At 35.3% G+C, this 15,507-nt stretch overlaps 1 protein-coding gene across 7 annotated transcripts in view; it reads left to right on the top strand.

Annotated features, from left to right (window-relative positions):
* The first annotated feature begins 12,584 nt into the window (after window positions 1-12,584).
* The window catches only part of LOC106877628 (uncharacterized), a 116,191-nt gene continuing 113,268 nt past the window's right edge, over window positions 12,585-15,507 (top strand). For all 7 annotated transcript variants that reach the window (XM_089358277.1, XM_014926574.3, XM_089358288.1 and 4 more), the window contains exon 1: window positions 12,585-12,726. In XM_089358277.1, the coding sequence (XP_089214403.1) occupies window positions 12,688-12,726 (39 nt within the window). In that variant the 5' untranslated portion in view covers window positions 12,585-12,687. The remainder of the gene's footprint in view (window positions 12,727-15,507) is intronic.

Here is a 15,507-nt window from a genome sequence, read left to right as displayed (position 1 = left end):
ATATGAACATGTGTGCAAAAAAAAAAATTTACTTAACAAAACTTTTGATTTTATTTTTTTGTGTACTGTGTGCAGCAATGAAAAAAAAATTTTTTTTTTTCAGTTGCCAAGCCTGTGTTGCAGTCTGCTGAAAAAAAATTAGTTTCTTTTTTGTTTAAGAAGGCGTCAGAAAATGGCAGGCAAACTGGTAATTTTCTATCTCAACACATAAGGCATCTGAACATGGCAGTAGACAGGAATGATGGCTGTGAAAGTGATGGCTGCGAAAGTGATGGCTGGCTTGCTTGAAGTATTCTCCCATTGTTGCATTTGGTGTATTTACTGGTATCAAACATTAACAGTCAACATTGTGGGAGAAAATTACTTCAAAAGGAGATTATTTGGAAGAATACCGTGTATCTCCTTACGAAGAATGCATACTCTTCTAGGCACAAGTTCAAGACGAAGAACATGAATTCTAAAGGTTCACTTGAACAAGAGAAGATATTCTGATATCGGGCCATTGATTTTTAGTTGAGAATGCAAGCATAGACTGCCATTCTGTAGTTCGGGTGAGGCATCTACAATGATAAAGCGTATAGGGTACATAGGTAAACTGTGGACAGCTTAAACTAGACTTATCTCTAGCATTAACTATTATCCTGTCTATATAAGACCTGATAGACCCGTCGTTATTAGACCAAGTCCACATTGGAATGCTCGGATTATCAAGTCTGTATCGATCTGCCAGTCTAAATCGCTTCAGCAGATCGATGAGGTGTGAGTTACACTTCCTAACATTCGAACCTACGCTATCCAGGCGTGCATCCAGAATAGTGTTAAAATCACCTAGCAAAACTAGTGTCTTTGATGTCACAAGAAAGTTCTCCAAGCGTTGATAGAACTCATCCCGTTTGCCTAGCGTGCTAGGTGCATAGATGCCAACCAACCTGAAGGCCTTACCTTTGTATGTCAGATCCAGAACGACTAACTCGCCTTCTGGGTCCACGAAGATCATACATGTCTGCAGGGCCAGGCTTTTCCAGAGCAAAACTACAACACCTCTACTCCCCACCCCTTCTGGCTAGGAGACATGATTTTCTCATAGCCATTCAGAAGAGTTGAGAAGGCCTGCAGCTTGTCCAGCCTGGTCTCTATAGCAACCATAATATCAATTCTGTGTGATCTGAGGTCGTCAAGGAGGCAAGTCTGCTTCCTCTTCAAACCCAGGCCACAGACATTTAAACACGCAATACATAGCATAGCCATGTCAAACACGATAAAAGAAGGAAATTCGAGCTTACCTGCTCATACATCTTTTGAGGGAGATTATTCTCAGTAACTCTGAGACAAGTTCCCCACCTCCTTTCTTTCATACAAAAATGGTTCTTCTGGTGTGTTAAATACCTTAGGCAGTTCTTTCAGTTCTGCTATCTCTTTTGGATGTCTACTTTTAAGTTCATTGTATAATTTTCGAGCAATTTTTCCCAATGTTACTGGGTTCACCTTATTGTCGTTGACATATAGTGACGTTTTGTGGTGAGGTCCAATGACCCCATCCAGGTATTTGTTGTTTCTGTAAGCAATTGTCATAGTGTCCTCCCTTTCAGGAATATCGAATGTCTCTGACATAAACATATTTTCTTTCATTTTTTCCTTTTTCCTTCAGTTCGGGCTTCTTGACTATTTTGATTTTTGGAGCCACCCCCTGTGAATTGGTGGGCGACTCCATTCTCTTGGTTCGCTTACATGACACCATCCGGAAGTTCATATTTTCAATAGACCATGTCACAACTAACTCTGGCTTCCCGGGGTTTTCCCCACTAATGGAGGCAGTCATTTGCTGTGTAATGGCCTCCTTGGCCAGAAGTACTGCCTCTTTACTTTTTCCCTTGGGGTCATTTTTACTGGTAGAGGCGGTCGTTCACTGTGTAATGGCCTCCTTGGCCAGAAGTGCCGCCTCTTTACTTATCTCCTTGGGGTCATCTTTACTGGTAGAGGTGGTTGTTCGCTGTGTGACAGCCTCCTTGGATGGAAGTGCTGCCTCTTTACTTTTCCCCCCTGGGTTCGTCTTTACTAGTAGAGGTAGTCACCCGCTGTGTCACATTCTCCATGGCTGGGGTGACCGTCTCTTCGTTTTTCTCTTACTCCTCCTCTGCTTCCTTGTCCTTCTTTGTTTTTTGTTTTTTTGTGGGGCATTTTGACCTCAGGTGCCCTTTTTTTCCACATTGAAAGCACATGGGTCTTCTCCCCTCCACATGGACTGCCAATATTGACTCCTTTACGTGTATCGTTTCATGTAGACCTTCCAAATCCAGACTTGTTGCTTGTGCCAGGATCTCCAGAGTTTGACCCTGCCAATTTTGTGGGGCGTTTCTGGAGATCTGAATAATATTTATTTTGTCCTCTCTCTTGTAGATGAGTGTGGCAACAATCCATGCTACCTCCACCTCTGGGTGGGGGATGTTCTTAATCCTTATCTGGGATGTTCTGCATCCCAGATATAGAGGCAGTAGCATGACGTTGCCACATAGCAAGGTTCGAGTTGAGAATTCTCTTGCCTTCTCAATCGATTCGAACCTTGCTTTGGTGGTCGCATACCTTGTGCCTTGGGCTAGGTACTTTATTTCATTTATCACCAGCCTGAGACACCTTTCAATTGTGCTTTCCTCCAAATATTCCAGCCTTTTCTTTTCCACATCATATGTTTTATATATAATGGTCTTTTCCTTCGTCTTGTTTCTTATTTCACTTGTTTCTTACTTTCACCATTTTCTTCGGTGATCATACCATAGTATGCCTGTATATCTTCCATTTTCAAAGTAATCGTTTCAAGTCTGCCAACAACGGCGGCAAAATTCATTTTTCTTTTTTTTTTTTGTTCTTCTACTGAAGACATTGTTTTAATATTTTTTTTTTAAATATTCAAAAATTCCACAATTTTTGTTCCGAAAGGGAATGCGGTTCAAAATTAACTGCAAGCGGTAAACGCAATTTATATATCATTCTCCCTTGGGGGAGAATAACAGTTCACAATATTAACGCAGACAATTATTTAACAACGTTTCCCTTATGGGAAACCAACAAGCACAATGTAACAATTCCTGCAAGCAGGCAACAATTACAACAACTAACCTTCAAGGTAAAATCAAACTCAAGCAGATATAACACGTAAGAATGTGAGCAAATGATGGTCTGGAAGCAGAAGACATCGAGATGAAGAGAAACTAGGTTTTTATAAGGAGTTGTAGGCTCAAAAGTGAGTTGAGAACATGCTGTCACACGTGACCTTATTTAGGGGCTTCGATTGGTTATACGCTGCATATTGGCATTGTAGAATAAGAGACAAATTGTGCCAATACCAACCAATCAGAGTAGTGGACACAACAGGGTCCGACATGCAGCCAAAGGCTAGCTGTTATCTACTACATTCATATGTATGTATATATAATAGAGAGGAGAGGAATTTCACTCAAGTGTCCGCTACAAACTATATATGTACGTACATATGTATGTATGTATGTATGTATGTAATTATGTATGTGTGTATGTATATACATATGTTTGTATGTATGTTTATACATACATACATACATACATGCATACATACATACATACATACATACACATATACATATCATATACATATTTGCAAATCCATATTTAACCTGAGTTTGTGCTTTGCTTTTTGTGCTGGTGTTTTTCTGTGATGTTTGAGAGTTTTGTGCTGCTTTGCAGCGGTTTTTGTAATTACGGTTTATTCGTTTCTGCTTTCTCTTCTCGTAGGGGAGAGATAGCTAGGTAAAAGCATGTCTGTAGAAGACTACAGCCTCTCAGAGATATCATCGTCAGAAGAAGAATTACTGGAGGCTGTCTGGAGGATGGACAATAAACTAAACATGGAGAAGAGGAATTTTGCCGATGTGGCAAAATGTCAGGAGAAGGAAATAAATATTGAAGGATTTGGAAGGCATAAAGATTTAATGAGTTGGGATGGCTTTGCGATAAAGCTATCCCCACCACAAGAGACAAGAAACAACATTAGGGAGAGGACAATAATGTACTGAACCTATTCGATAAGCAAAGGTAAAATTGATATTGTAACTACGGAACAGGTGGAAAAGGCTCTGAGGCCGATCTGGAAAGATATCGTGTACCTTGCAAGAGGTTCGATGTTTGGAGTAGTGGAGATGAGGTTCAAGGATGCGGTATCTGCAAGAAAACAAGCGGCAACATCTATCAAAAGTAAGGAAGTGGTGCTTTTGCCCACTTACAGAGGACGAAGAGCAACAAGAATAAGTGTTGAAGGAATCCCACCGGAAATTGATGTGGCCTGGGTAGCAGGCACTGTCCTCTTTGGTAATGAGGACAGCATAGTGATGCACCAGGCTACAAAAAAGGAAAGCATGATATGGAAGGGACAAACACTAAACATAATTGTTCAAGAATCAGCTGAGACTCTGGAAAATATCACAGAGTAAATAATCATGGATGAAGTGGTCAGAATGGAGGACAGAGTTCCACGCTGCTTTAAATGTGGCCAGAAGGGCCACATTAGAGCGGACTACCCTTCACAAACCAAAGAAGCAGAGGAGAAGAGATTAAACAAGATGAAGGAGCAAAAAGAAGAGAGGCCGAAGAGTTCTAGAAAGGAAGAAACAAGAAAGGAGGAGGAAGTAGCAGCAACAGAGGATAAGTGGGAGAAAGTCACCGTAAGAAAGAGAAAGAAGGCAAGTGATTTGAGCTGTAAACCCCAACCCATGCCCACCCCACCCATACCCACCCCACCCATACCCACCCCACCCACACCCTCTCAGACCCACCCTTCCCCAGCAGACACCAAGTCTACCCATTCCCATCCGACACAAAAACAAAACAAGAAAGCAAACACACACAAAGAATTTCAAACTCTCTCCAAGTCAAAAAAAAAAAAAAAAGGAAAAAGAAATACAAAGCTTTCATGCTATATAGATCCAATAACGAACTGATAGATGAGTTTTATTCATGGAATGAGTTAAAGGAAGTAGGAGCTACTGGATTTGATAACATTGGGGAGTGGCACAGGTGTGTGCTCCCAACAAAAGAACAAGAAGAGATAATATATACGTTTGGACACGGTTACAGTTATTGGGAGTTGGACTATGACTGGGTTTTATTACCAAATTACACGACTTATGACAGGTTATTGGAGGAAACGGGGTTTTGATACGCTAGAGGGATCAGTTTCAAAAAGTAGAAAGTGGGGCGAGTGGGTCCATTTCCATTTTCTCATTTTTCATTGTCATTCATATTATCATATTTTATTTTTTCATTGTTGTGTGTCCCGCATGTCTTGTCCCGTCTATGTGCGCCCCTTGTGGGCAATAAAGATACACATATTTGCACCCCTATTTATGTATTCTACCTTTTTAGTTTTTAATTGCTATAGCTACCTATATTATAACGTATTTAATATATCATAATATTAATTTATCATTATAATATCTTATATATATATATATATATATATATGTAAGTTCAAAAAAAGGAAAAAGACAAAAAACAATAACAAAAAACAACAACGTGAGGACGTGATACAGATAGTATTACTAGACGCTCAGAAAAGGAAAGAGAGAGAGTATGATGTTTCGAGTGGAGCTCTTCGTCGGAAACAAGGAAAGTTCAAAGAAGGGAAAAACGAAGATATATACTTATATATGTACATATATAGGAAAATTTGTTGTTGAAAATGCACCTAAATTTGATAGTTTCAATGTTTACAAGTTTCAATAATATCAAATACGATTTAAATGTTCATTGAAACTTGTAAACATTGAAACTTTTAAACATGACTTTCTAATTTATAATTTAAAATTTTTACCATTGATAAACAAAAAAATATTGTTGAAACTAGTTTGATATGTGTGTAAATAGATTTATTTAAAAACAATTACATGTTCTTCAAATTTAGGTGCATTTTCAACAACAAATTTTCCTATATTATTTCCTACATGGAAATACACCTCCTCTTTTGTTATACACACACACACATAAAGTGAGAGATGTGTGTGTGTGTGTGTGTGTGTGTGTGTGTGTGTGTGTGTGTGTGTGTGTGTGTGTGTGTGTGCGTGTGTATGATAAACGCGTTGGCTTTCGTTAAGATATATAACTCTTAGATATTTGAACAGAGTAATTTCCCTTGATCTTTAGGAACGCATGTGTTTGGCTGGAAATAGAGAAAGCATTAAAAAATGAGTTATGTGGAATGAAAGGAAGTTGATACATTATCATTTGTGTAAAGAAAACACATAATTCCTATGCACGATAGGAAATGAGAACGATAAAGTAGGGAAATGAACGACAGAAAGGTCAAAGGGGAGCAAGAGAAAAGATTCGCTTGAGGAAATCATTATCTACCAGGCACTAATAATCTTATTATTTTTTAATTTAATTTCTGGGGCTTTTTTTTTCCTCCAAAAGGCTTACTATGCAATCAGCAGCAAATAATATGACATTTATTAACCTGTATCTACATTTCTTATTTACTTTAACCCATTTATTTATGTAATAAATACTGTTAAAGAAAAACAACTTCTTAAACAGGAAAATTTACAATAACAGCATCTCAAATCCTTGATGCTGTTGTTTGAAAAGTTTACAGTAATTTGGGGGTGGGGGAAGGTATCTTTTTGTCTAAGTATGCTGAAGGTGAAAGCAGTGGCTAGCGAGAGAGAGATGTGAAAGAAAAAGAAAATATTACAATAATGTGTCCCTGTCACTTTTTCTCGCCCCTCCTTAATTCTTTTGTCCCTCTGCCTCTACGGCTCTCTCTTCTCTTCCCACGTGACCGGTGTTCGGCCAAGCTTGACCTTTCTTTCTTGGGTAGCCGTTGAGCGTGCAACATCATTATTCCTCCCTGTGTCTGTGAAATCTTGTATCCCGGCTGTAAGGCCTTATTTCCATATACCCCAGCTTAATTTTATTCATCCTTAGTCGAAAGACATCTGTTGGTTTGTCCTACTGCATTTGTACTACTGTATTTGTGTAACATTGTTCGTTTTTTTCTGTCCTTGTTTTTGTATACATTCACTGCTTTTTTCCAAGGAATCTAATGCTCATAGCTTAGTTTTTCCTTGGGGCTGGCCAGATTGGAGCAATATCGAGAATAACCAGCCAAAATTGCAAGGATAGTTTGGATCTCAACTGAAGACAGAAAACTCCAAATGACCTGTCCATGTCTTCTTTGTATCGTCTATCTGGATGTTTTGTCCCTTTCTTGTATCACCTAACTGTCTGAATGTTTTGCGTTCTTGTCCCATTCTGTATTATTTATATATATATATATATATATATATATATATATAATGTGTATTTCTTCTATCTTAATGAATAAAAATTCTTCTGATAGAATAAATGGGTTAATAGAAACCAATGTAGCAAAGAACACAAAATAATTGTGGTTTAGTTCCTGTTTTTAAGGCAGGAACTCCTTGAAATTTTGGGTATTTGAGTATATTTAAGAATTTAAGGAATGGAGAAAACGCATGTTATAATTGCATACTTTATTCCTACATATGTTTCAAAGGATTACAACCTGTGTGATCCATAGGGATCTTTGATATTAAAATTGTAACCTTCTCATCAGGGAAAGCATGGGAATCATCTTAAACGTAAGACGTTATGACCGATTATGAAAACAATAGATGGATAAAGTTATGACTTGATTCATTTGAAAAAAACCGTTAGAGAATTGGACGCTGCCGGATAGTGGTTTGGACAACACATACCTATAAATGTGTGAGAACGTACATGCATACATAAATACATATACACAAACACACACATACATGCATATCGATACACATATATATATATATATATATACATACACATACTTACATATGTGCACCCGCATATATATATATATATATATATATATATACACACACACACATATATACACTCATACGTCCACATTTATACATAAGCACATACGTACCCACGCATATACAAATATACACATATGTGTGCATGTCCCCACATACACATATGTATCTATTTATATATACACACATGTATAAATAGAAATAGACTCATACACATACACATAGCTATACATCTACGCCTATTACCTAATAAAATAAACAGATACGCATATACATATACATACATGTATACATACGTAAACACACGCATGCACATGCTTTCCCATGCTTTCCCTGATGAGAAGGTTACAATTTTAATATCAAAGATCCCTATGGATCACACAGGTTGTAATCCTTTGAAACATATGTAGGAATAAAGTATGCAATTATAACATGCGTTTTCTCCATTCCTTAAATTCTTATATATATATATATATATATATATATATATATATATATATATGTATATATATATATATATATATACATATATACAGTATATATATATATATATATATATATATATATATATATATATACAGTATATATATACATACATACATATATATATATATATATATATATATATATATATATATATATATATGTACAGGGGTTGGACAAAGTAATGGAAACACCTTAAAATTTCAAACAAATTTATTTTGATATGGAGTAGGACTGCCTTTGGCAGTAATTACAGCTTGAATTCTACGAGGTATGGACTCGTACAAAGTTTGAATGCTTTCAAAGGAATTTTTGTCCATTCATCAGCTAAAACAGTTTCCAGTTCTTGTAGTGATGATGGTGGAGGATATCGACTCCTTACTTGTTTTTCTAAAATGCACCATAAATGTTCAATAATATTGAGATCTGGGGACTGTGGTGGCCTGATTAAGATGTTCAACTTCCCTAGAATGTTTCTTATGCCATTCAGTAACAACTTTAGCTGTGTGAATTGGTGCATTATCGTCCTGAAAGATTGTGTTTCCCTCCGGAAACAGTTCCACAACCATAGGATGAATTTGATCAGATAAAATGCTTAAATAGTCTTGACTATTAATTCTGCCATGAAGGGAAATCATTGGGCCAGCGAATTTCCAAGATATAGCCCCACTAGATCATCACAGATCCTCCTCCATGTTTAACAGTTGGAAGAAAGCAGTCTGGGTCAAATGCTTCTTTTGGCTGTCTCCACATGTATACTCGGCCAGTGGTTGGAAACAAGGTAAAGGATGACTCGTCCGAGAAAATAACATTCTTCTACTGCTCTAAGGACCAATTCTGTAGTTTTTTACTCCACTCTAAATGCTTTACAATGTTTGTTTTTGAAAGTAGTGGTTTTCTGATTGCAGCCCTCTCGTGAAATCCAGTTTTGTGCAGCTCCTGGCAAACAGTTTTTATGGAAACTGGGTTCTCAAGGTGGTCATTAAGCTCTGCAGTAATTTTGGGAGCTGTACTTTTGTGATCTTTTCTAACAATTCGCATAAGAGTCCCACTGTCCCTAAATGAAAGTTTTGGTTTTCTTCGGCAGTTTTGTTTCGACAAGGAGATTTTTCACTCTTTCTCAAGGGCTGTCATTACTTTCAGGACAGTACTTCTTGATACACCAAACATTTCAGCTGTTTTCATTATGCTAGCGCTTGCCATACGAGCACCAACAATTTGACCTCTTTGAAAGTCCAATAGATCTGTCATTTTAATGAATTTTAATTACCTTTTTCTGATGATATCTGAAAAGAAACAGCAATTTTAGCAAAATATATTAAGCAACACGAATAATAAATCAAAAAACCTAAAAATAAACAAGCTTTTGACAGTTTTATAGATATTTCAAAATTACGATGCTAGGTGTTTCCATTATTTTGTTCAACCCCTATATATATATATATATATATAAAAATTTAGGTTAGTTAAAATATGTTTGTGACATATTTCAACTGCTAAAGGGCAAATATGTTACAAGCATATTTTAACTAGACTAAATTTTGCTTATGCCTAAACACTGCTTGGTGCTAACACTTTGTTACATATATATATATAATATATAAATGAGAGTGTATGTATGTATGTGGATATACCACAGAAAGGCTCCAAATCAGTGTGTTCTCAAGAAAAATGGATTTGATTTTCAAAATCTGCATTCCAAGGTTTTTATTTATAATTAATCAAAAAATATAATTTGCGATGAGAAATAACTCATCTTCTAGATCAACAAATTTACCACTCTATATCTGTCTCTCTCTCTCTCTCTCTTTTACACCTTTCCCCTCTATATATATACTGTACTCTTTATCAATGTCTGTATATGTATATGTCTCATGCCTGCTGCTGCCCCCTCTCTCTCTCTCTTGCTATGACATGTAATTGCTTTCATTTTGTTTAAAACATTTTTGTTGTAATGTTTACATTCATTTTATGATAGACAGCTATCACGCAGAAAATGCTAGCTTCCAAATATTGTTTTCCAAGTGATCAAACTTTAAACCTCTGTAACATTTTTCTAAATTTTCATTAGAAAGTGAAAATAGTTTCACACTTTCAATTTCAACCAAAATTACAAAGTATTGCATTACAAGAGTAACGATGTATGAATAATCAAAGTAATGTTTCTCCAAATTAGTCACATCTGTACTGTAATAAAGAAAGCTGCTTATCATCTATCTACCAAATAAACTATATTTTTGGCACAACTCTTTTTTACTACTGAAATAACCTCGAAAATGAGGTCAGGTTGTACAATTTTGAGGTTATTTTCGGGCAACATTTCGATTTGCTTTTAATGTTTCACTTTCGCCCGATGTTTCACGCGTGCATAAGAATTCTACTCAAACATTAATGAAAATCTACATATAAATATTGTATTAAAATAAGCCACAACCAAAAAAGTTTCATTAAAAGACATTCAGTTCTCTATATGTTATGAGAACATACAGTCACTCACTCTCTCTCTCTTATATGCACACATACATACAAAAAAGATGTATGCATATGTATTTATGTATGTGTATATGAAAAATAATGTGTATATGAAAAATAATGTGTGTATGTGTGTGAGAGAGAGAGTGAGTGCCACTTACACATACATGCAAAAAATACATACATGACAACACACACTTTCACTCACTCACTCTCATTCTCTCTCTCTCTCGCGCACACACACATATGCACACATACATACACACACACACACACACACACACACACACATGCCCATTTCATATACACGTACATACATCTTTCACTTTCTCCTGTCACTTTCTGCTGTCACTTCAAAGCAAATGTCACCTTTTCACTTTCTTCTGTCTTTCAATTTCTATTCTCTTCAAAGCATAAAGAAATAAAAGATTTTTTACAGAAATTAACAAACAATCATATGATTTCATATGATCTACCATATGATCAAGTTGACAAATTTGCTGCTTCAAATGAAAGAATGCCATAAAATAACTTCCTTTGGCATGCATGCGCCCACATGCACACACACACACACACTCTAGGTAAGACTTCTGTATGAATTATGTTATTTCTTGCCGTGTGCACATGCAAACTTACCGCTCAAATCCAATTGAAATGACCTTTTTCTATTCTGTAATTTATGTTTGTAATGAGCATATTTAAAAACCTGATTCTCAATATAAACTTAAAAGGAAGTTTTCCCATTTGTGCCTTCCCCCTTATTTTTGCCTAAATTTTTTCCAATTCCTGTTTTTGATACAGGAGATTAGGATTTCACCCAAAAAACACATTCTCAATATTTTAATTTTCTCCCTCCCCACCCCCAATTTCTTCATTTTTTAAAAAACTTTTTCCAAATTTTTTTCTTTGTAATCCTTGGAGAAAAAAACAGAGAGTATGAATCTTTAAGAATCTTTTTTTTCTTAAAGAAACACTAAAATCTCTTTCCCAAACATTATACAACTGTAAACCTGCTTTTACACCACTCCTATATATATATAGGAGTGGTGCAAAAGCAGGTTTACAGTTGTATAATCGTATATAATATACAACTGTTAGTCTACCTCTGCGCCACCCTGTATATATAGATACATATCACAAAGAAGCAAGCAAATAGAAACACATTGACCTACATGCATGTGAGAAAATTAAACAATTTGATCGCACAGGAGTGGCTGTGTGGTAAGTAGCTTGCTTACCAACCACATAGTTCCGGGTTCAGTCCCACTGCGTGGCATCTTGGGTAAGTGTGTTCTACTATAGCCTCAGGCCGACCAAAACCTTGCGAGTGGATTTGGTAGACAGAAACTGAAAGAAGCCCGTCGTGTGTGTGTGTGTGTGTGTGTGTGTGTGTGTTTGAGTGTGTGTGTGTTTGTGTGTGTGTGTGTGTGTGTGTGTGTGTTTGAGTGTGTGTGTGTGTTTGTGTGTGTTTGTGTGTGTGTGTATGTTTGTTCCCCTAGCATTGCTTGACAACTGATGCTGGTATGCTTATGTCCCTGTAACTTAGCGGTTCGGCAAAAAAGAACGATAGAATAAGTACTAGGCTTACAAAGAATAAGTTCCGGGGTCGATTTGCTCCATTAAAGGCGTTGCTCTAGCATGGCCACAGTCAAATGACTGAAACAAGTAAAAGAGTAAATCCTGCCTTTATAACGTGATTGAATAAAAACGAGTTCGGCTGAAGTTCTTTGTATGACAGTGGTCTCTTTATATTGTCGACTGTAGACTATTATATGTATAAAGAACGTTCTGTTATGGCGGTGTTTCTGTTTGAAAGCAATTTACTTCCAAGGAATTAAATCTTTAAAAATAATTTTAAAATATTCACGATAATCAAAATTACTGGAAAATGCTTCGTCGATTCCTAACAAAAAAGGACTCTGACAAGGTAACTTTAAAGACACATCCTGATTTCCTTTATTATTATATCTCAAAATATTTTCTAGTAAAAAACTTTCTCTTTCGGCGTAATGTGCTTTATTCAATGTCAACAAAAGAAAATTCTCCAATATGTTTGTTAACAATTGACCATCTCGAACACTGTTGATTTGTAACTTATCATTTTCTATCATATAAGCTAGCTGCAGCAATCTGTGTTTTTTAAGGTGTTGAACATTGCTTTAATATGTGTACTTTGTTGGGGGCGGTGACCTAAAAACTTGTTGATTCGTCTGCCAAAGTTTGCACGAGACCTGCTCCGAAACAATATTTCTTGTATCTATATGAATTTAATTGATTTACAGAGTGTAAGAAAATTGAAACCTGTTATATTGGTGCCTTTTCCAAGTGTATTGGGAATCCAAGAGTTCGTGGAAAATAGAACCTCCCGCAGCACCTGCTATTAGAATAGTATATTTTTTTCCTGAGGTTGAGGGGTTTTAAAAATCTTTTTTCACTATTACACCAGTCTCCTGAGACGCGTGTAATAGTAAAAATGTAAAAGAAAAAAAATATTTTGGACAAAAAATTTCTTTCACAAAAGAAAACAGTCACTCAATTTCTTGCTTTAACCTTCTCCACGAGGATCTGATAGCTATTGTAACAATCCTCCAATCAGAGTTTACACCCGTTTCATGAGATGGGTGTAATATTAAAAATTCGCCTGATATATATATATAGAGAGAGAGAGAGAGAAAGAGAGAGAACCTTGAATGTACCCAGTCGAAAGAAATTAAATGTAATATCCATGTCTTTACTAAAAGCAAATAAAATGAAATTAATTTTAAGTAGGAATCGAAATTGTAATCCAATAAGTGGTTGCTTTGACTTGGTAAAACCGTTTTATAGGGATCGTGAAATGAAAAGAATCTTCTGCCACACAAGGGTTTAATGATATAAGTGTAGTGAAAAAGCTTACTACATGAAATCAAGCTACTGAAACGATTTTTTGAATCTCGCTTTCCACGTTTCATCGATCGTCACTTTATTAGTAAATATTGACAATGTTGCAAAATATTGCCTAAATATTAATATCTGGTAGAATAGTTTAAGCCTCGGATGGGATGTCTTGTAGTATTTGATTTGATTCTTGGCGTTCTGAGCTCAAATCCCGCCATTGTCTACTCGGGCGGTATTTAACCATCGCCCGGCTTAACTCCACCCACTGGCGCTTTAAGTGCTTTTAGCAGGATTCACTCTCGTAAACATTAGGGCCAGATCCCCATTATGAGAATGCCCTGTCCATGAGCACTGTCCTTCCTTCCTAGGTTAATATATATATATATATATATATATATATATATATATATATATATATATATATATATATATATATATATGTATATATGTATATATATATATATATATGTATATATGTATATATATATATGTATATATATATATGTATATATGTATATATATATATGTATATATATATATGTATATATATATATATATATATATATGTATATATATATATATATATATATATGTATATATGTATATATATATATATATATATATATATATATATATATATATAAAGGCGTGCATAAAGACTAAAGTCTAAAATTATTCAGTTTGGAAAAAAAAAGTAATTTCTCTATGCTTTAAGCATCATAAATTATAACTGCAAAAAGAAAACAAATTTAGGATGCATAAAACATCCGAAGAAATTACATTCTTTGATGCACTAGATTTGCTACTTTTTTTTTTTTAATTGTAGGAGCGGAAAAAAAAAACTAAATAAATAGTGCTATCTATTCGTTCGTAAAAAGTAATATTTTTGTTGATCCCATGTTGTCGATGTGGACACTTTCATTTTCTTCTCCCACCAGCGATATTTCTATTTGATATGAACCGGGACACTTTATATTACCCGTGTGAATTTTATCAAGATCTGAACGGGACTTCAATTTGGTTCAACATCAGAACTAAGTGATGAAATTTAAATAACAATTCCATTTGATTACATGCGATAAAACTTAAGCCATTTCTTAAAAACACTTATAAGCTGAAAATATATTTTCGTTCATCATTCGTTACTCTTGAGCCTGTTTGGTGCTACTTAAGACATTTTCCAATCTGTTGTAATTATGTAGAGTAGGGTACAATGAATCTTGGCATTACATGAGATTCCACTGATATGGGGGGGGGGGGTTATGTGCTACCTCAGAAAAATGCTGCATATTCTAGCTAGAGTCTCAAATATAAATTCCTTTATTAGACAAATTATAACATTATACTGCTAGAATATAGATAGGAAACTTGGATGCTCATAGTATGCAGTATACATGGCAATTATTACCAGTTAGTATGAAGTTCCACAATATGAAATTAATTCAATATGCAACTTTAAATAGTGAGATGTTAGGAACTCAGTGATTTATAGTTGAAGTAATTTTAATTCACTTCATTAGCTAATCCTCTTTTATATAGAAAAGGGATTCTAAATTAGAGGAAGAATTGCAGTTTCCCTTAATAATTCTGAATTTTTTCCTCTATAAAAAACGTAATCTTTTACATTTACTATTGTAACTTTTACCATTATGTATTTTACCTACACAGTTTCTGTTCAATTTATAACATTATTTTTGCCCTTATTTTGTTCCCCATTTAAGTAAAAATTCATTATCAATTTTCAGTGATAAGAAAGGTTATCTTATGAAAATATATTCCAACTTCTTTTCTATACCAGGATGAGTTGATAGATGGTTTTCCCAAAGCTTCA

The sequence above is a fragment of the Octopus bimaculoides genome, chromosome 1 (assembly GCF_046866305.1).
Source record: "Octopus bimaculoides isolate indiv1 chromosome 1, ASM4686630v1, whole genome shotgun sequence".
Lineage (NCBI taxonomy): Eukaryota > Metazoa > Mollusca > Cephalopoda > Octopoda > Octopodidae > Octopus > Octopus bimaculoides.
This window is presented reverse-complemented; position numbering and strand designations above follow the sequence as displayed.